At 60.3% G+C, this 19,595-nt stretch overlaps 1 protein-coding gene across 3 annotated transcripts in view; it reads left to right on the forward strand.

Annotated features, from left to right (window-relative positions):
• Positions 1-19,240, forward strand: part of COL22A1 (collagen type XXII alpha 1 chain) — a 131,463-nt gene extending 112,223 nt beyond the window's left edge. For all 3 annotated transcript variants that reach the window (XM_080646832.1, XM_080646834.1, XM_080646833.1), the window contains 12 exons: positions 1,051-1,095; positions 1,696-1,749; positions 2,014-2,067; positions 5,192-5,245; positions 6,173-6,244; positions 7,691-7,726; positions 9,274-9,318; positions 11,592-11,771; positions 12,317-12,383; positions 12,765-12,947; positions 15,103-15,180; positions 18,163-19,240. In XM_080646832.1, coding sequence (XP_080502958.1) covers positions 1,051-1,095; positions 1,696-1,749; positions 2,014-2,067; positions 5,192-5,245; positions 6,173-6,244; positions 7,691-7,726; positions 9,274-9,318; positions 11,592-11,771; positions 12,317-12,383; positions 12,765-12,947; positions 15,103-15,180; positions 18,163-18,350 — 1,056 coding nt within the window. In that variant the 3' untranslated portion in view covers positions 18,351-19,240. The remainder of the gene's footprint in view (positions 1-1,050; positions 1,096-1,695; positions 1,750-2,013; positions 2,068-5,191; positions 5,246-6,172; positions 6,245-7,690; positions 7,727-9,273; positions 9,319-11,591; positions 11,772-12,316; positions 12,384-12,764; positions 12,948-15,102; positions 15,181-18,162) is intronic.
• Positions 19,241-19,595: the final 355 nt, after the last annotated feature.

Genomic DNA, 19,595 nt, shown 5'->3' on the forward strand with positions numbered 1-19,595 from the left:
AGCCTTCGTTTTAGCTTCGAACACTTCCCATAGCTAAAGGTTCTTGTTGCAGAACAGTAACGATGACGATGGTAATAGTTTAAAATATGGAGGAGAAGACAGGTACTTGTAATGCTACAACCCAGAGAGGTAACGCTCTGGAAATGGTCATGATGTTCTCTTGGTCTTTTTTAAGTGCATGAATTCTGACCTTTATGGGCCCCCATCTCTACCTGGTGTCAGGCCATCAGAGATAACGGCTAGTTTCCTATAAAAATGCACTCATTCTATATGTTTTGGGGTTGTTGAGGATTTTTGTGGGTTTTTTTTTTTGTGTGGATTTGTTTGTTTTTGCTAAATACTTTACTCCTTCGTAATTTTTAAATTGTTTACACAAATCCTTAAATTTGTTTTTGAAAAAAGTACTATCTTTAATGAAAATTCTAAAATCCAATTATCTGGCAAGAAGGAGGAGATCAAACTGCCAGTTCTCTTTCCTTAATGTGTTTTTCTGTAAAAAAATCAATAACTTCGCTGGCCCACATTCAATACGGAGGAAATAAACACAGATCCATGCCCTTTTCGCCGAATCCTGCTGCTGCCCACCCGGTCACACCGGGAGGAGACCCTCGGGGTGGAGAAGGCACCTGCGTGGGGCTCAGACCCAGATGGGCGATTTCGGTCCAGGTGGCGCCTGCTGATTGGGCGGGAGGGCTTCCTGGCAGTTGCCATGGAGACCCAGGTGCTAGGGCCTGTGTTGGGGCAGGACCCAGCCCAGTAGTGTGAGGCCAGGAGGAGGAGGAGGAGGAAGCATGAGGCCAGGCCACACCCGGCTGCTACCCCACCACCTGGGGCACGTGTGGGGCCAGCCCTGCCGTGCTGTGACTGAGCGGGAGGAAGGGCCCTCGCCTGGGCCGCGGGCATCGGGGACATGGCCAGCGCCCAGCACAGAGCAGGGCCCAGGTGGAGAGAGAGAGGAGTCAGGACCCGCCCGGCCATCTCGCAGGGTGCCTGCCCCTCCCTCTCGCCAGCCTGCCCTCCGATGGGATAACTCGGGTCTCTCTCCCCTAGGGCTTCAAGGGACACACGGGCGATGCTGGCGCCCCCGGCCCCCGGGTAAGTGATGTCCTGCCGCGAAGGTCGTCCCAGGTGGGCCTGGCTGGCACTTCCAGACACTGGGCTCCTGGGCCCTGCAGGCCAGTGCGACACCTTGTCACCCGAGAAGCCTAACGCGTCATCCCTCGCCTGGTCTAGTTTTTCTAGAAATTTCTTTTGAGTGGGGGGGGCGGGGGAGGGCAGACGCTGACTTACAAACAATTGGACCAAGTCAGCTGGAATCCGGGATGGCACCGGGCCGGGCTGCACAGAGCTCACGTGAGGAGAGCATCGGTTTATCCTTCAGGATAAATGCCCTGAACAGAAGGCCCTGCTGTGCCCTGTGAATGGGGAGAAGCTGGGGGTGGGGGTCAGCAGGTGAGGAGGCAGAACTCCAGGCGGTGTGCCCGGCCCTTCGCTGCTGTTCCCTGCAGCTCAGAGGGGCGCACACGGCCCAGGCCTCGCACTGGCCTTGTGGGCACCGCAGCCCTAGCGTGGCCCGGGCCCGGGGCGCCTGCTGTGGGCCTCCGCCTCCCCTCGCTGGCACTCAGCGTCTGAGACCCTGGTGTTCTGCATCTCCCTCCCTCACCGCAGCTGCTTCCTTTCTGCTTTTCCTTCCAGGGAGAGCCCGGGGCCATGGGGCCCCCCGGCCGGGAGGGCTCACCAGGAAAAGATGTAAGTGGGCGTCCTGGGGGCCTGGCTGGGTCTGTGGGAGCAGGCGTGTAGGGGAAGTGCAAAGGGCTTCACCGAAGGACCCAGGGGCCCCCAGAAACTGTGCCGGGGAGGAGCTCCCAGGGGCCCCTGCGGGAGTAACGGGCAGTCCTGGTGAAATGCTCGCAGTTTGCTGGTCTCTTGGGTGGCAGGGTGAGTCCCGGTCCGCGTCTGTGTCCCATCACACGCCTGCCTGACTCGGCGATAACGCCCCTCTCTCTGTTCCAGGGGGATGCTGGACCCGCGGGGCCGCAGGGTCCCCAAGGACCGAGGGGCCCACCGGTGAGTTTGCTTTGAGACCCATGTGCGCCATGTGTCTGCAGGGCCTGTTACCATGGTGATACCTGTGGTTGACCCCGTAGCCCCACGTGCTGTTAAAAGCCCTTAGAACGTGGTGACCGTCCTAAGTCCCCCAGCATTCCGCCCACACCCCAACTCTTTTCTGGAACCACCTACCCACAATCAGAAATTTAAAAGGTGCCACCTGGTCGGGCAGGGCCCAGGCCCTCTGGGGCGTGCGTTGCCAGTGGGGGTGCTGTCACCCCAAGGGGCACACATTGGTTCTTATGGTGCCAGAAACCCTTCACGTATTAACCAGTGTGCACACAGAGCAGACACACACGTGTATAGCTGTGATGTTACCGTGTCCCAGGGGTAGTTAGGGAATAGGACACGGGAACAGGCAGGGAGGAGGGGGTGTGATAAGGTGGAGGCCGGGCCCCGGAGCCCCTAGGCCTTCACGGGCATCCCGACCCCTTCTGCCCTGGCATCGGGCTTCCGCCCCAGGATCCAGGCTTTTCTCTCGGCCTCGGCCTCAGCCGGGAGCATCTGCTTCCCTGACTCAGAGGCGGTCCCTCCAGCCCCAGCGGGTTGTCTCCACCTTGAACCAGACGCCGCCTGTGTACGATATCGGCAGAGCCCGGTGCCAGGGCTGCCCGGGCATCTACATAGCTCACTGAGTCCTCCCCAAACCCTGGGAGGCAGGTGCCGCTGCTGTCCCCGTTCACAGACGAGCACTGGAGGCACAGAGAGGTCGGGTAACTTGCCTGAGACCACACAGCGACTCAGGGGCAGAGCCAGGGCCTGGGCTCCAGCCCTTGGGTTCAAGGCTGCAGCTTAAGTCAGCACCTTCCTGGGCCACAGTTTGCGAGATTTCCTCCTCAGAACCACCACGTGGCAGGAGGGTCCTGGGGTGGGAGACTGGAGCTCAGGGCCATGGGGAGGGGCTGTGGCCGCCATCCCTGAGGGGCATGGACTCTGAGGGGATCCCCGATGACAAGCGGGACCTGAGCAGGGGCCTGCAGCCCAGGAGGGAGCCGGGTCTCCGCCCCGTCAGCCCCGAGTGAGCAGGTGGCAGGGGCCGCCGAGAGCCACCCTCCTGTGCACATCCGCCGTGTGGATGCCGGGAGCGGATGTGTCTTGGTGTCTACCCTCCCTGCAAACGGCGAGGGCCCCAGGGAGGAGGGGCAGAGCTACAGTTGGCACAGGGCTGGGCGAAGCGCGTATTTTTAGAGCCACACAGATGGGTGGTGGGTGGGCGGAGGGAGGGCCGCCCGGCAGCCTTCCCTGGAGGGGTGAGTGGGAGGGGGGCACACACACAGGCTGGCTGTGGCCCACACAGGCCCCATGCCTCAGTTTACCCACCTGTGCCAGCGACAACGACAGCTACGTGACAACTTTAAAAAATGTGTATTTTTATTGATTTCAGAGAGGAAGGGGGAGAGAGAGAGAAGCAGCAATGATGAGAGAATCATTGATCGGCTGCCTCCTGCACGCCCCGCACCGGAGATCGAGCCCACAACCTGGGCGTGTGCCCTGATAGGTTCATGGGTCGATGCTCAGCCACTGAGCCGTGCCGGCCGGACACACGTGCCCTTCCGAGGCCCAGGTGGCGGCCCTCCTTATGCTCCTACTGACAGCGCGTCCTCACGCGGTCGGGAGCACGCGGTGGGCTTCGGTCGCCAGGGCCCAAGCTCATGTCCCTTTCGGGCAGGTGGCCTGGCATTTCTGTGCTGGTTGGAGTGTGTGCCTGTGGTGAGCAGTGGGTGGGCCACTGGAGCTTGGCACATAGGGAGTGCCCGCAGGGAGTGCCTGCAGGGAGTGCCCGCAGCGAGTGCCCGCAGGGAGTGCCTGCAGGGAGTGCCCGCCTGCAAGGAGTGCCCGCAGGGAGTGCCCGCCTGCAAGGAGTGCCCGCAGGGAGTGCCCGCCTGCAGGGAGCGCCCGCAGGGAGTGCCCGCCTGCAGGGAGCGCCCGCAGGGAGCGACCGCAGCGAGTGTCCGCAGGGAGTGCCCGCAGCGAGTGCCCGCAGGGAGTGCCCGCAGCGAGTGCCCGCAGGGAGTGCCTGCAGCGAGCGCCCGCAGGGAGCGCCCGCAGGGAGTGCCCGCAGGGAGTGCCCGCAGTGAGTGCCCACAGGGAGTGCCTGCAGCGAGCGCCCCGCAGGGAGTGCCCGCAGTGCTGGCTCCTCTCCCCTGTAACCCGTGCCCACGCAGCCAGCACACGGAGCGCCTCTTCCCGGGTTATGGGCGTTGGCGCTGTGGGTGGAAGGGTGCGTGGAGAGGGGCTCCCAGCTATTGTGGGCTCATGCGCGCAGCAGGGGCCTCCTGAGTGTCAGGCTCTGTGCTGGGCGCCGGGCATAGAGGTCCTTGGGGTGCTCCTGGCAGGACGAGCACCAGGCAGACGCTGCCACCCAGTGGGGCGTCCCGAGAGGGAGGGCAGTGGTGCCCAGCGGAAGTGACCAGCTCGGCCAGCGGAGCTCCCTGCGGTTGTCGGGCTGAGCGGGAATTTGCTCCTCGAGGGGGTAGCCAGGAGCCTTCCTGAACTTCCTGACTGGTGTGCTGCCAGGGATCTCACCGGCTCAGTGTCTTCATTGAAACGACAGACGTGCCCACAAGACCCACCAGTTAGTGGGTTCGGGATCGGGAGTCGGTCCTGGCGTCGGGTGACCCTGCGTGAGCCATGCATCCGAGTCTCAGTGTCCGCATCTGTTAAATGGGAATACGGGCGCCCGTGGCAGAGGGGGAGTGTGCAGAGCGGCCAGCTGGCAGACGTGCCTCCTGAGCCGCCAGGAACAGCGCGGCTGGGATGTGAGCAGTTTCGTGTGGGACCGTTTGCCCTTGAGACGGCTCTGAGTGAAGGACGCGTGGATGCACGGGTGGACAGGGTCCTGGTTAGTGACTGTGCGGGGCCGTGGGCACTGGCCTCCGGGTAGGCTTTTTCACGTGCCTGGATGCATTTAATTCTACAATATTCTGAACTTGACATTCCGAGCTCCTATTAGAAGCGCCTGTGAGTCAGGAGGATTGACAGGGGCCTCGCTGGGGGAGCAGCTCCTGGGGTGACCCTGCCCCGTCGCTGGCTCTGTGCCTTCAGGCGGGGCCCCTCAGCAGTCTCCCTGTTCCTCCCGCAGGGTAAGAGCGGAGTGCCTGGGACTTCAGGGGACCGCGGCCCCGCAGGAAACCCAGTGAGTATCGCCCTGGGCTGCGTGCCGAGTCTGGCCGGCTCCGAAGGGGCGTGTGGCTCACATCGCACATTACCTGCTCTCCATCCCTAGCAGCGTCGATGGGAAAGCATGGGGTTCGAGGGCAGGAGCAGGCGGCGGAGGCAAGAGGGTGCAGGCAGGCCTCCTCTAAAGTCTAAAATACCTGGGGCGGGGGAGGGAGGAGGGGAGCGGGAATAGAGAGGATAAATGGTGATGGGAAAAATAAAGAAATTAAATAGATGCGATTATGCAGCTGGCTCCCTGTGGACAACCGCAGGCATGCAAAGGGACAAAGCTATGCAAGGCTTTTCTGAAAACGGTAATAAAGTGGCGCAGCAGCGGCTGGCTGTGTGCAGAAGCTGAAGGCTCAGCCCGAGGCGCCCCAGGGCTCAGGGAGCAGGGCAAGCCGCAGTGATGGACGTTCCACAGGGTTAGCTCGAGGGTGTCCTCCTGCTGGTTAGGGGGGCATGGGAGGCAAGAAGGATGGTGGGTACAGAGTAGGAGGAGGGTGGGACGAGTCATCAGCCAAGTCCTGGTCCCTGGAGAGAGGATCCGGGATCGGGGGTCAGGTCTGCTAGGGGGGGGCATGGCGGGGAAGATGGATCTTTGATGGATTCTAGGCTCAGAGATGTCACCTTGTCTGTGCGTCTCCTCCCAGCCCTGTCTCTTGTATATTTTGTTGTTGTTAGTCCTCACCCGAGGATATAGTCTCCATTGATTTTTTTTTTTAGAGAGATTGGAAGGGAGGGGGAAAGACAGAGAGAGAAACATCGATGTGAGAGAGACACATCGATGGGTTGCTGCCCGCACGTACCCTGACAGGGGCCAGGGATCTAGCCTGCGGCGGAGGAGGGACGTGCCTCCGCTGGCACTTGACCTTGAAGAACTAATCGGGTTCTCCCTCCGCAGGGCCAGAAGGGAAGCAAAGGAGAAAACGGCAGCCCGGGACTCCCTGGCTTCCTGGGTCCCCGTGGGCCTCGGGTAAGCAGAGCACCCCTAGGGGGCCGAGGTGCCTGCCTCTGGGGGTACAGTTCACGTGTCCTTCCGCCCCCCGTGTCCTCAGGTCCACCTGCTGGGTTACAGTGACCTGGTGTGCGGTCCAGAGTGCCTCATGCATGGGGTTACACCTGTGGGGGGGCCTCACCCCCTCTCCCTAATGTGAGGCCTGGCCCCTCCTTACTCAGAGGGGGCACGGCACCTGTCTCTGGGAGCGGGAGCTGGTTATGTAAGCGGGCTGGCGGTGCCCCGCCCATGGGGGCTTAGTACACAAACCGTTTCATACAGTGGGCGTGGCGGGTGGGGCGGGGATCATGGCCTCGAACTTCACGGTCCCTTAGGCATCGAGTGGCAGATGACATGTTTGGACTGTAGGGTCAGAGCTTGCGGGTGGGGGTCAAGGTCACCTGGTCAGCTGGCGCTCCAGCCGGCCCTGCATTCAGGTCTCCTGACATGACCACCTGACGCAGAGGAGCCGGGGGTGAGGGGGGCCAGGTCTCTGGGCTGAGGGATGCGAGAGAATGAACCATGTCCGGCAAGCCCCCCTTGCCGCCTTCTGTGAGCCACGGCCAACCCTGGCTCCTGACCTGTGAGTGAGGGTCGCGTGGAGCGTGCTGCGGGGAGGGCTCACCCTGCTCCTGTCCACCCCCCTCCAGTTCACTTCTGGACCCCAGGGTGCCCCACTGCCAGCCCTGCCCCGCCACTCGAGCTGTGACCTCTCTTCGCCCTTTGCTGCCTTGTAGCCCGGCCCACAATGGCTCTGTGCTCTGGTGTTCACGTGGGCCCTTTTGTTCACTGGACACGCCTCCTTCTCCACGCCCGTCACTAATCTGGCTGCCGGAAAGCAGCCGGGAGCCCCCTCTTCTCCCAGACTCCTTGCTGCAGACCCCTTGGTCAGGGTGACAGCCCATCACGTGTTAGCCCCTCCTTGCTACACGCCTCCTCTAGTTCCAGGGGCATTCCAGGTGCCAACACATTCAGCCTCATGGCCACCTGTGAAGCCGGGACAGCAACTGGTCCCGTCTCACAGATGAAGAAACGGAGGCACGAAAGGCTTTAGGAAGTTGTAAGGAGGTTGTCCAAGGCCCCAGAGCCAGCAAATGGAGGAGTCAGGACTTGAACTTGGGAGGCTGCCGCCAGAGCCCAGTGTCTTCTGGAAGCCTCATTTCACCCCTGAGCCTGCTTCTCCGGGAGGTCTCGCTGTCACAGCTGATGCCCCGGGGCCCTCTGGGTGGCGGCACAGCCGTCCCCTTGCCGAGGAGGCCGGACCCGAGGCTCCCCCCCACCTGGAGCGTCTCCCTGTCGAGGCCCCTGGTTGGCTGGTCCGCGATGTCTTTGCTGGAACGTGACTTGGGCGGATTGTGTTTTGAAGACGGTCCGTACGTGCGATGTGCAGCCGCCGAGCTCACCATGTCGTGTTCTGTCTCACAGGGCGAGCCCGGAGAGAAGGGAGCCCCAGGCAAGGAGGCAAGTGTCCCCCCTCCCCCCTCCCTGGGTGACCCTTTGCCGTGCAGATGCGGGCCAGCTCCGCGGGGGGGACACAGGGAGTCCCCGGGCCCTGGGCGTGGCCGAGCTCCACACTCGCTCACTGCTTTCTGAATGGGGGTTCAGATTTTAAATTTGCAAGGGCCCCACCAATTCCGTAGCTGGTCCCGGGTACCATCTTTTTTTTTAAAAAAAGTATTTTTATTGATTTCAGCGAGGAAGGGAGAGGGAGAGAAAGAAACATCAGTGATGAGAGAGAATCATTGATTGGCTGCCCCCTGCACACCCCACACTGGGATCAAGCCCGCAACCCCGGCATGTGACCTGTCCGGGAATCGAACCGTGACCTCCTGGTTCTTAGGTTGATGCTCAACCACTGAACCACGCCAGCCGGGCAGGGACCCTGCCTTTGGAATGAGGAAGACTGCTCCCTCTGCACCTTCGGGTCACTTTCTTAACCGGAGGAGCCTGGTTGAGGGCTCCATACCCGGGAAGCGGGTGCCCCTCTCCGGCCATGCGTTAGCTCACCGGGCGTATGGCTCACTCACCCAGCGATCCCCGTTGCCTCCTGCTCACTGCCTGTGGCTGCCATCGTAGCAGCCCTCCCTGCTCCCTGTGCCTCTCAGCCAATGGCTCTGAGCAGGCACCCAGGTCTCCCCAGCCTGACCCACCCCCTTTCCAGTGGGAGCCCTGTCCTCTGCTGCCCGGCTGCACTGTGCCCCCCATTCCCACCTCCAGATAGAGGCATGGGGTCCTGTAAAATTGCTTTAGGGCCAATTGGTTTTGGTTGCTATGAAATGGACAGAGACTTGGTGGCCGAGACAACAGACGTGTATTTCTCAAAGCTCTGGGGACCAGGGAGGCCCAAGGTCAAGGTTCTGGCCAACTGGTTTCTTCCCTCCCTCATTGCGCTAGCCGGCCACTGAGTCCCCGGCCCACTCTCCCTAACCCCGTTATGGGGGCCCTCCCTCATGACCTCATCCAAACCTAATCACCCCCAAAGACACCCCCCACACCTCTCATACCACCCCGTATGAACTGGGACACGAACATGCGTCCATAGCAGACGGGGAGTGTGCCTCAGGTGGAGGGGAGGTGGCAGGCCGCGGCCACTGGACAGCAGGGCCGCACGCTCCTCATCGGGAGTCAGAGGCACCACCGCGGTGGGAAGGGTGTGGAGTCAGCCAGGCCCTTGGGCTGAGAGCCACTGAGGACCCTCCAGGCCGGGGCCCTGGGGGCCAAGGAGGGAGGCTCCAATCCTGATGAGGACAGTCCTGGAAAAGGGGGGGAGGACGGAGAAGGGGGTCGAGTGTGAGCTGGTGCCACGGTCCAGGTGGGCCTGGGCGGGAGGAGGCCAGGGGCGGAGGGGGCGCAGGCCTGCAGGGTCAGCACAAAGTGGGGTTCCCGGAGGAAGGAGTCTGGAGACCCTTGTCCTCAGCACACGGGTCGGGTAGAAGCACCTAGAGACGGAGGTGCCCGCGCAGTGGGACCGCCCGGTGAGGGACCGTCGGCCTTGGGTGTCATTGCAGGGCGAACCCGGGAAGCCCGGAGCAGCAGGACCCAGAGGAGAGAGGGTGAGTGGGAGCGTGCCACCTGCAGGTGACGCTTCAGGGGCCGGGACTGTCCTGATGCCGCGTGCCCAGCCGCCTGGAGAGCTGACGCCTGCATCCGCCGTTCTCGGAGATGAGTCCTGCCCACTGCCTTGTTGTCGTCAGCGCTGTTGGCCCCCACCCCCTTCTTCATCATTTCTTACTGATGTCAGAGAGGAGGGGAGAGCGGGGGAGAGAGAGAGAAACACCAATGATGAGAGAGAATCATGGATCGGCTGCCCCTGCACACCCCACACTGGGGATCGAGCCCGCAACCCAGGCCTGCGCCCTGACCGGAATCGAACCGTGACCTCCTGGCTCATAGGTCGATGCTCAACCACCGAGCCACGCTGGCCGACGGTCCCCCTTTCTTGGTGGTTATTTGAAGAAGTGACATCATTGCAATTACAAATGCCAAGGAAGTGAGAGGCTGGGCCGGCTCCCCGCCCCGGGCAGGCCTGTGTGCACCGCGCTGGGCGCCCAGGGCCGGGCTTGTCACCGGGGTGATACGGGAACAGGTTTTCTCACAATGAATTGCTGGGCGTTAGGCTCAGAAAGCCTTCCCTTCCCTTCCATTTCATTTCATTTCCCCAGAAAGAACCGCAGAGGGAAATCATTTATTTTTTTAGCAACAGCAGCGGGGAGGGGCATTCTCGCACTGTGGCAGCGTCCCTGCCTTCGGCGGGTTCAACGCCGTGTGTGCCCACGAGCCTCGTGTGGTCACCTGCCACACGGTCGCACCACACGGTGTCGCCGCCCCCACCCCAGGCGTGTTTTCCCTCGTCCTGCGAAGAGTTTACCCTGGTTTCCTTCCGTCAGGTGGGCAAGGAGAAGCCTCTGCTGCCTCTGGTGTCCCCTCCCTCCCTCCCTCTGCCCTGTGGTCTCTGTTCTGAGGATGAGCCAGGAAAGGGGTTATGGATGAGACGGGATTGAGGGGTCCCCCCCACCCCCGGCCAGTGTCATGCAGGTGCCCCGGGAGCTCTTGCTGCGGGGATGGCTTGGGTTTGGTTGGGAGCCAGGATACAGCCCCCAAATAGGAATCTTCTCTCGGCCCAATCACTGCGCCGAGCTTGGCCTCCACGTTAAGTGGTTTGGTGGAGCTCTGCCAGGGAGCGACAGGCCAGGTCTCTGCCCGCAGAGGATGCTGGGCGGGATGGATAGGACACGCTGGGCCCCGAGGGGAGGCGCCTCAGCACCCCGGGCCCCGGGCCCTGGGCTATGATCCCGATGAGGACGGTCCCCGTGACGTGATCGCACCCGAGACATGGATGACCACCTCGGATCTGGCGAAGTTCATGTCTAATTCACTGCTCTTTATTCGTTGCTAAAGTCATACAGACACGCAGACAATGCAAATCGCAAAAAGCGGATGCAGTGAAAGGAGGGGCCCTCCCCCAGGGCCTTTGTTCCCGTCCCCTCCCCAGGGTCCGTCCCGCCCGTCCGTGCCCAGGACCGCGGGTGGGTGTGCAATACACCTGCGTGTTCCCCTGCATAATGCCCGGATAGCCCAGACGCTCGCGCTGTGCCGTTTCTTTGGTTCTTCATGGGAACATCCGCGGTGACGTCACATAACTACCCGCCTGCCTTTGCCGCGCTCCGGCCACGTCCACGCCAGGCCCCCTTTCCAGCTGTCACCTGTTTCTGGTCTTTCCCCCCATTTCTCCCTCCCTCTGCCGCTGCCCCGCACTGGGGCCTGCTGACCTCGAGGCCGATCATGTGACCACCATGTGTTCAGACCCTTGACCATCGCTGAGTCCTGCTGGTCAGCCGCACAGTAGCACATGGGGTGGAGGACTGGGCCGCCCCCTGGTTGCCATGGTTTCCAGTTACTGATCCAGGACCTCAGACTCTGGGTCCACAGTGGGGAGAACAGGGTCCAGGCAGCATCATGCTCGGGGGTCCCACGAGAGCTGGGAGGAGGGAGCGGGAGGTTACCTACGTGTGAGGCACCTCTGTCCATGGTGCTACTGTCCCTGCAGCGGACGGAGGACACCGGGGCCGGAAGCGGGCTGGCAGCTGGGCGGTCAGTCTTAGAGGCGGGCAGACGGAGGGAGCCCTGGACTGGGGTTTGGAAATCAGAATTCGTGTCCTGTCCCCTGCAGACCACCTGCGTGACCGTGGCGGGTGGCCGTGTCCCGCTGGGCTCCATGTACTCACCTGGGCCAGGACTGAGGCCTCTCCGAGAGGCAGAGGATTGGGGTGCCCTGCCCCAAGGCACCTCCAGTTCTTTGCTTGCTGACCCTTCCTTCCCCCTCTAGGGAGATCCCGGCATCAAGGGTGACAAAGGAGCTCCTGGTGGGAATGGCCGGCCTGGGGACCCGGGCATCCCAGGCCACAAAGGCCACACGGGCCTGATGGGCCCCCAAGGCCCGCCTGGGGAGAGCGGGCCGGCCGGGCCCCCGGGGCCTCCGGGCCAGCCAGGATTCCCGGGCCTGAGGGTAAGGATGCTGCTGGTGCCGCAAACGTGGGCTCCTCGGGGCCGAGGGGGGCCAGGGAGGGTGTGACCTTCAGCGAGGCAGGGGTGTAGTCCCAGGTGGCATGAGGACTGTTCCCATAGATTCTTCAGTGCCCACGCCTGGGCCGCACTGCTCCTCTGAGAACCCCACTCCAAGACTGTGTGGTCACCCGTGCAGGGCTGGGGTGACGAGCGGAGGGTCAGAGCCAGAGGACATGCGACTGGAGTCCATGCAGGCGGGCGGGCTGCGGGCCGGTCCTGGGGGCGGGCAGGACCTCACCAGGGGGAGATCCGGGGCCAGGCCCCCGGGTTTGTGCAGGAAGGAGCAGGCAGGCCAGCGCAGGGGCCCAGCACACCGAGTCCAGGTCACATATAAAATGGGACGACTCCGCCCGCGTGATGAGGAGAGGGGAGGGAGTCGGATGTGGGAAGGACTGGGCCAGGCAGACATGGAACATGTGGTTCCTGTCAGGGGTCTCAGAGCAGGAGTTCCCGGGGAGATGCATAACCCGCCTCCCTCCCTCCCAGGGCGAGTCTCCCTCCCTGGACACCCTGCGGCGGCTCATCCAGGAGGAAGTCGGGAAGCAGCTGGAGAGTGAGTCCTGCCTTCCTCGCAGCGCGCAGATGCGGGCGGGGCTCTGGCAGCCCGGGAGCAGCCTGCCGTTTATCCCTCAGCTCTTGGCAGCCTCGCTGGAAAAGGCTGCGGAGAGCGGCTCCATGGCTATCTAGGTTGAGGCCACCTGGCAGGCTCTCGCCAGCCTCCCCTGACACGGACCCCTCTCCAGAGCTCCCGCGAGTGAGGCTCGACTTGCCTCTGCTTGATTACCTCTCGCACGGGCAGCTCACCACCCGCAGAGCCGGTTCTGCCGTGACCATGCACGTTCTGTGCACTCAGTCCCCAAGCCTTGCAGCGGGTCGCCATGCTGTCCTGTGGTTCATCCCTCCTTCACGAAACCTCTGTTTTCACCCTCTGCAGCCAAACTCGCCTACCTCATGGCCCAGATGCCCCCGGCGCACGTGAAGGCGTCTCAAGGCAGACCTGGGCCACCGGGGCCCCCCGGAAAAGACGGGCTTCCAGGCCGAGCAGGCCCCATGGGGGAGCCGGGACGGCCCGGGCAGGGGGGTCTGGAAGGACCGTCCGGACCAGTTGGTCCCAAAGGTGAGTGAGGACCGGGGCGGGGGGGTGGGGGGGACTGTGCTTCCCAGTGTCCACAAGGCAGAGAAGGACCTCGGTGAGGCGCCCGCACCACGGAGGTGTGATTTATGCCATCCTCATCGCGGCGTGGTAGCCAGCATGTTGGCATCGTGCACTTTTCCCATAGGGTAAACGGTCGGCAGAGTTGACAGTTTTGCAAAATTCTGCTGCCAGGAGGACTGAATCCACTGCCTTCCCCTGCCTTGTCCTCCTGCATCCCCACCGCTCCGGTGTCGGGGTCAATGAAACGCCCTCCTGCCCCTGTGAGAGTAGAACTGACTGAGGAACCAGAGATGGAACCTGCAGGCAGATGGCCACCAAACGCCAGCTTTACCGCTGGATCAAGTGGCTGGAGCTGCAGCTAAAACGGCGGCAAACCCGCCAGCTCTCGGGCCCCAGGCCTTCCCTGGACCCGGGCACTCCTGGCAGCAGGTCTCTCCTGCAATGTAGCGTAGGGGGCAACCAGCGAGGAGGCGCTCGCTCTGCAGGCAGACAGACAGCCCTGCAGGCAGGCAGACAGACAGCCCTGCAGGCAGATAGACAGACAGCCCTGCAGGCAGGAAGACAGACAACCCTGCAGGCAGACAGACAGACAGCCCTGCAGGCAGACAGACAGACAGCCCTGCAGGCAGACAGACAGCCCTGCAGGCAGACAGACAGCCCTGCAGGCAGGCAGACAGCTCTGCAGGCAGGCAGACAGCTCTGCAGGCAGACAGACAGCCCTGCAGGCAGGCAGACAGACAGTCCTGCAGGCAGGCAGACAGATAGCCCTGCAGGCAGATAGACAGACAGCCCTGCAGGCAGGAAGACAGACAACGCTGCAGGCAGATAGACAGACAGCCCTGCAGGCAGGCAGACAGCTCTGCAGGCAGACAGACAGCCCTGCAGACAGACAAGACAGACAGCCCTGCAGGCAGACAGATGCGGGAGAGTGAGAGGAAGAACCGAAACCAAACTCCCCAGCCTGATAACTGGCTCTTCCCCCGGGAAGAATAATGGAGTGGGGCACCGTGTGGGGCCTGATTTCAGCTGCCACTTCGTGACTTGCGTAACTTGTGCTTAGGGCAGTGGATGCTTCTAGCATCTTTCCTTCCCACGGCCTGTTTCCTTCTAGTCATTCATTCATTCACTCATTCATTCATTCCCTGTAATGTTCCCCCTCCGGAAAAGGCTTTCTGTTACATTTGTGTCCAGATCCCATCTCTTTTGGTTCATAAAACAAAATGCATGAAATAAGTGTCCGTTAGAAAACATAAAATGTAGGAAAACATCAGACTGGGAGGCAGACAGCAAATGTAGCAGTTCCAACAGGAAAGACTGGTCTCACGCCTCCCGGACTGGCACACTTCCCAGGGGATTACAAAAGAAACACGTCGCCGCAGGAGATATTGTAGGAACGACATAAAAAGGTGAACAATGAGAAGGAAATGGAGGGGGCCAGCTTAATCAGTCTGTACAGTGTTAACTCAGACGCGTCTCCTGTATCCGCGGGGGGTGGACCCGGTCTCCCTGACCCTCTGTGGTGCTTACCCCCCGCTTCGGATCAGCGTGCTCTCCGTGCTGCGCTGCTTCTTCGGCTCAGCAGCTTCCCAGCTTCTGGGGGGGAGCTGTGTCTTGTGCATGTGCCACAGGCCCTGGGATGCTGGGTTTGTTCCCTCTCGGAGTCTCCGGCAAATGCTCTGAGGACATGCAGTGTAGGCCTATGTGAGTGGATGTGCGGACGCGTGCATCTATGGAGAGTGTGTGTGAGTGTGTGCACGTGTGCCTGTGTTTGCGTGAGTCTCCACGTCTGCATGAGTATGTACCTATTTCCTGATGTGTGTATGTGCCTGTGTGTGCATGTGACAGGTAGTTAGGTGCTGGGGTCACCGTGTAAATGTGTGACTTGAGCATGCATTTAGGAGAGAGTGTCAGTTGTGTGTGCACCTGTGTATATTTCCGAATGTGTGTATGTGAAGGTGAGTGTGGTGAGTGTGTGAACAGGAATTAGGGCCCAGCTGTGGGTGGTCGGAGTGGAGATCGCAGGTCCTTGAGGACCGCCCCCCCCCCCACGGGGGACCCTTTCTCTGCGCTTGCCATGGTCTGTCTCTGCCTCTGAAGGTGTGTGTTCCCCTCACAGGTGAGCGAGGAGCCAAAGGTGACCCAGGAATGCCAGGTGTCGGCCTCCGAGGCGAGATGGGCCCCCCCGGAATCCCAGGTGGGCATGGCATCTGGGGTCTCTGGTGGGGACAGCATCCATGGTGGTGGGTCCCTTCGGGGAAGGCTGGGGAGAAAGGGTGACCTTTAACCACAAGGTCACCAGACACTGATTTCCTGTCCCATCTGAAATGGCCGCTTCTGGACTTGCTAGGACAATGGTGGGACGTCCCTGGGCCCTTGACTTGGGGTGAAATAAGCCTGGGCCGTGCTGGGAGCTGCGTGTCCCTTCTAGCCACCCCCAGCGCACGCTGGCTTCTTACACGTGCCGAGGAATTTGCATAAAAACGCACGTTCAGTTGGTGTTTCCCAAATACCCTTGAACCCTTGATTCTTTCCCTCTGCACCCCATCCTTATGTCTCAGCATATCTGGGGGGATGCTGGCCACTAGTACTGGCTTGTCCTAGGCTGGCCTGTTCCTGGGACCAGGCAAGTTCATCTCCCCACCCCGTGGCTCTATGGGAAGGCAGCAGTTCCACGGTGCGAGATGGAGGCAGGAAGTGGAAAGCGTGACACTGCGTGGTTATCGAGCTCTGTGCCACTGAGCTTTCTAGGTTTAATTCTAGTTCATACAATGACCCGAAGTCACTTCTGAATATTAAGCCTAGAGGTCATTTTAATTTTAGTGTGTGTATATTATATATTTATATATATATATATCTCCTATCTAATAAAAGAGTAATATGCAAATTGACTGTACCTCTGCTACACCACAAGCCACCCCACCAGCCAATCAGGAGTGAGTATGCAAATTAACCCAACCAAGATGGTTTCCCTGGCAATGGAGGAAGCCAAGCTTCCCCGCACACTCTGGCGGGCCCTGGACTCCACTCAAGGGTACAAAGTTTCAATTATATAAGATAAATAAATCCCAACAACAATGGCTGCGGCCACTGAGTGAGCAGGAGGCTTGGGTTTCCCCAGCAATGGAGGAAGCCAAGTTCCTGGCCTGCCCTGGCCTCCGCTGAAGGCTACAAAGTTTCAATTATAGAAGATAAATAAATCCCAGATACCAGGGCCTCTGCTTGGGTCGCCAGGGGGCGTGGTCGGCCTGCAAACCACCACATGCCCCTTGCCCAGGCTTCCCCATGCCCCAATGGAACCCCCACCCTGATCCAGGACACACTTCAGGGAAAATCAGCTGGCCCCCACCCATGCACCAGGCCTCTATCCTATCTAATAAAAGAGTAATATGCAGATTGACCATCACTCCAACACACAAGATGGCTGCCCCCATGTGGTCAAAGATTGCTGCCCCCATGTGGACACAAGATGGCCACCACAAGATGGCCAGCAGGGGAGGGCAGTTGGGAGGAACCAGGCCTACAAGGGAGGGCAGTTGGGGGCGATCAAGCCTGCAGGGGAGGGCAGTTAGGGGTGACCCAGGCCTGCAGGGGAGGGCAGTTGGGGGCGACCAGGCCTGCAGGGGAGGGCAGTTGGGGGTGACCAGGCCTGTAGGGGAGGGCAGTTAGGGGCAATCAGGCTGGAGGGGAGCATTTAAGCATCAATCAGGCTGGCAGGGAGTGGTTAGGGGGAGATCAGGCTGGTAGGCAAAAGCAGTTAGGGGCAATCAGGAAGGCAGGCAGGCAGGCGAGCAGTTGGGAGCCAGCAGTCCTGGATTGTGAGAGGGATGTCCGACTTCCTGGTAGGATCGGGCCTAAACATGCAGTCGGACATCGCTCTAGGGGTCCCAGATTGGAGAGGGTGCAGGCTGGGCTGAGGGACACAACCCCCCGTGCATGAATTTCATGCACCAGGCCTCTAGTGTGTGTGTGTGTGTGTGTGTGTGTGTGTGTGTGTGTGTGTGTATATATATATATATATATATATATATATATATATATATATATATCTTCTTGATTTTCCAAATGTCCTCCAGTGGCCACAATTGCTATTCTCCTTAGAGAAGATACCTACAAATGCATTACAAATACTTATTTTTTACTTCTTGCCTGCTTCTCAATAGCTTTAATGTTAATAGTATTTTTAAATAAGGCGATTCCAAATAAAGAAGGGGGAGTTGACTGGACAGATGAAGTTGGGGTAAGACTGGTCTTCAGAGGTTCTGAGCTGAAGGAATGAGTAAGCTGCTGGTCTCAGGACCTGGTCTAAGGCAGGGCTGTAGGAGACATAACGGCCACCAAAGCCCTCATGAATTTTAGTGTTCCTGAAATGTCTGAAGGTCTTTTTAACGTAAGAATCTACTTTTTATTTAGTTTACGGGGACTCAGATTTCCTAACATGATTATTAAGACTTAAGAAGGACTCTCATTGCTAAGGTTAACTCTAGCCCTTAGCACCAAGCTTCCCAGTTGCCAAAGCAAAAGGGGAGACAGGTTGATTATATATTGTATCATGATGCTTAATAAGTGGAGGCAGGGAAGCGTGCCTACGGGTCATATTTTCTGGGTCATTCTGGTCTGTCAGTTGCTTACATTCTGCTTACATCGTCTTTGCCCATGGTTTGCAGAATAGGCTGATGTGGTCCCAGTCTGCAGTTGCCCACGTGATAAAGCTTAGAAATTGCAGACAAGCTGGGTGTTGGAGAATGGGGTGTTACCAGGTGTCTCTAGGGACAGGTGAATCGGGCTGATGGTTAATGACAGGACTGGGTGTCCCACTCGCAGTCAGAAGCACCTCCCAGGAGCCTGTGAGAACATAGAAGGCCGGGTTTCCCATCCGCCCCGTAACGGAGCACATGTTCCGTCCCGGGCCATCATCTGCCTCTGTCTGCTCCTCTCCAGTGGCACCGATCACTGTCCTAGTCCACAGACCAGGCAGCGCTTCCCCTGCACAGCCAGGTGCCCCTGCGCCCTGGTGCCCACGGAGCCTCCGGAGCCCGTCCTGGTCCCTCAGGGACCCGTGCCCAGTGCCCAGACCCGGCTGCTCTCTGAGGGCGTCTCCAGGGCGGCTCGCACTGGGAAGGGCTCGTTTGCTCCAGAGAACCCTGACGCCCTTCTCTTTGTTTTGCTCCTTGGCCAGGTCGGCCCGGGGAGCCCGGCTACGCCAAAGATGGGGTTCCTGGGGGCCCTGGCCCTCAGGGGGAGACCGGACCCTCTGGACACCCCGGCCCTCCGGGCCCGCCCGGCCCCCCTGGCCAGTGCGACCCCTCCCAGTGCGCCTACTTCGCCAGCCTTGCCGCCCGCCCGGGGAATGTGAAGGGCCCCTAGAAGATTCCGGAAGGCCCGGGGACTGCGGTGGATTTCTGAAACTTGAACTCAGAGCCGAGAACGTCGGAGATCTTGAAACATTTCGGCCACCTGCTTTTTTTCTTTCATCACTTATTTTCTCGAGAGACCTCGGTGTTATTCAAACCAACAGATGCTGGCGGTCGGTCAGATTATTAATATTTTTATTAATTATTATTATGATTGCATTTGTTCATGCTTTGCAAGTTTTGCTCCCTCTCCTCTGAAGTGGAAACTTGATTTGGGGGCAGGAATCGAGTCATAGTCCTGACAGCCTGCTGACTGGCTGCTGCCCATGACGGAACTCCTGGTGCTGAAACCCGGCCAGACTCGGGCCAACTTCCCCTCTTGGCCCTGAAGGGAACTGGAGAAGAATGAGTCAGAGCTTCTCTCCTGGCTGAGCGGAGGGAGGGCGCCCGGGAACCTTCCCAGGAGGGACAGTGAAGCAGGAGGAACGAGTTTGCAGTTGACGGGGTGCAGAGAGCGGGGATCTGGGCGGGGGCAAGCACCCCTCTCGTGGTTCCAGGCCTCTGCACAGCAGCGCCTCGGGATCGGCAGCGGCTCGCGGGATCCTGTCTGGACTCGGATCGGGAGGCGGGTGTGGGGGGAGCAGGCCCTGCCCTTCGATGCGGATTTGGCATCTCAGCCACGGAAGGACCTGTCGGTGCGAGTTCCTTCCTGACCTCACTCCCCTGCACTGGAAGGAAGGCGGCCGCTCCGGGCTCTCCTGAGGGTGCAGGTGGGCAGGTGCTGCCGGAGCTCGGATGTGTGTCTCCCCGTCACCCCTGAACCGGCCTGGGTGTGTGTGTGCGCGTGAGTGTGTGCGTGACACGCTGGCCCGCACAGGTGCTCAATAAATCTGATTTCCTGTTCCTCAGTCCCCGTGACGATTCCTTTCTGACCACCGTGTCCTTCTCCAGTTCCTGTGGGAAGGAGAGAGGTGGGGTTTCTGTCATCAAGGCGTCTGGGACCTAAAAACGCTCATCAAACAAAGCAGGACCTGCACAGACCGCACCCGTTCCCACGGCTGCTCCTCCCCAGGAGTGTGGGTCACAGCTCCGCCTCCATCACCCTGAGGTCTGAGGTCAGGACGGTGAGGACGAGGTGGGCCCTGCTCTGGGAGGCTGTGCCCTGTTGACAGCTGACCTTGGGCTGCTTAGTAACCCAGACCCCTCGTGTCGCAGGCCAGGCTGTTGCTAGGGAGACGTTTGTGAGGCATCTGGCCTG

Source organism: Plecotus auritus, assembly GCF_963455305.1.
Source record: "Plecotus auritus genome assembly, chromosome: 11".
Lineage (NCBI taxonomy): Eukaryota > Metazoa > Chordata > Mammalia > Chiroptera > Vespertilionidae > Plecotus > Plecotus auritus.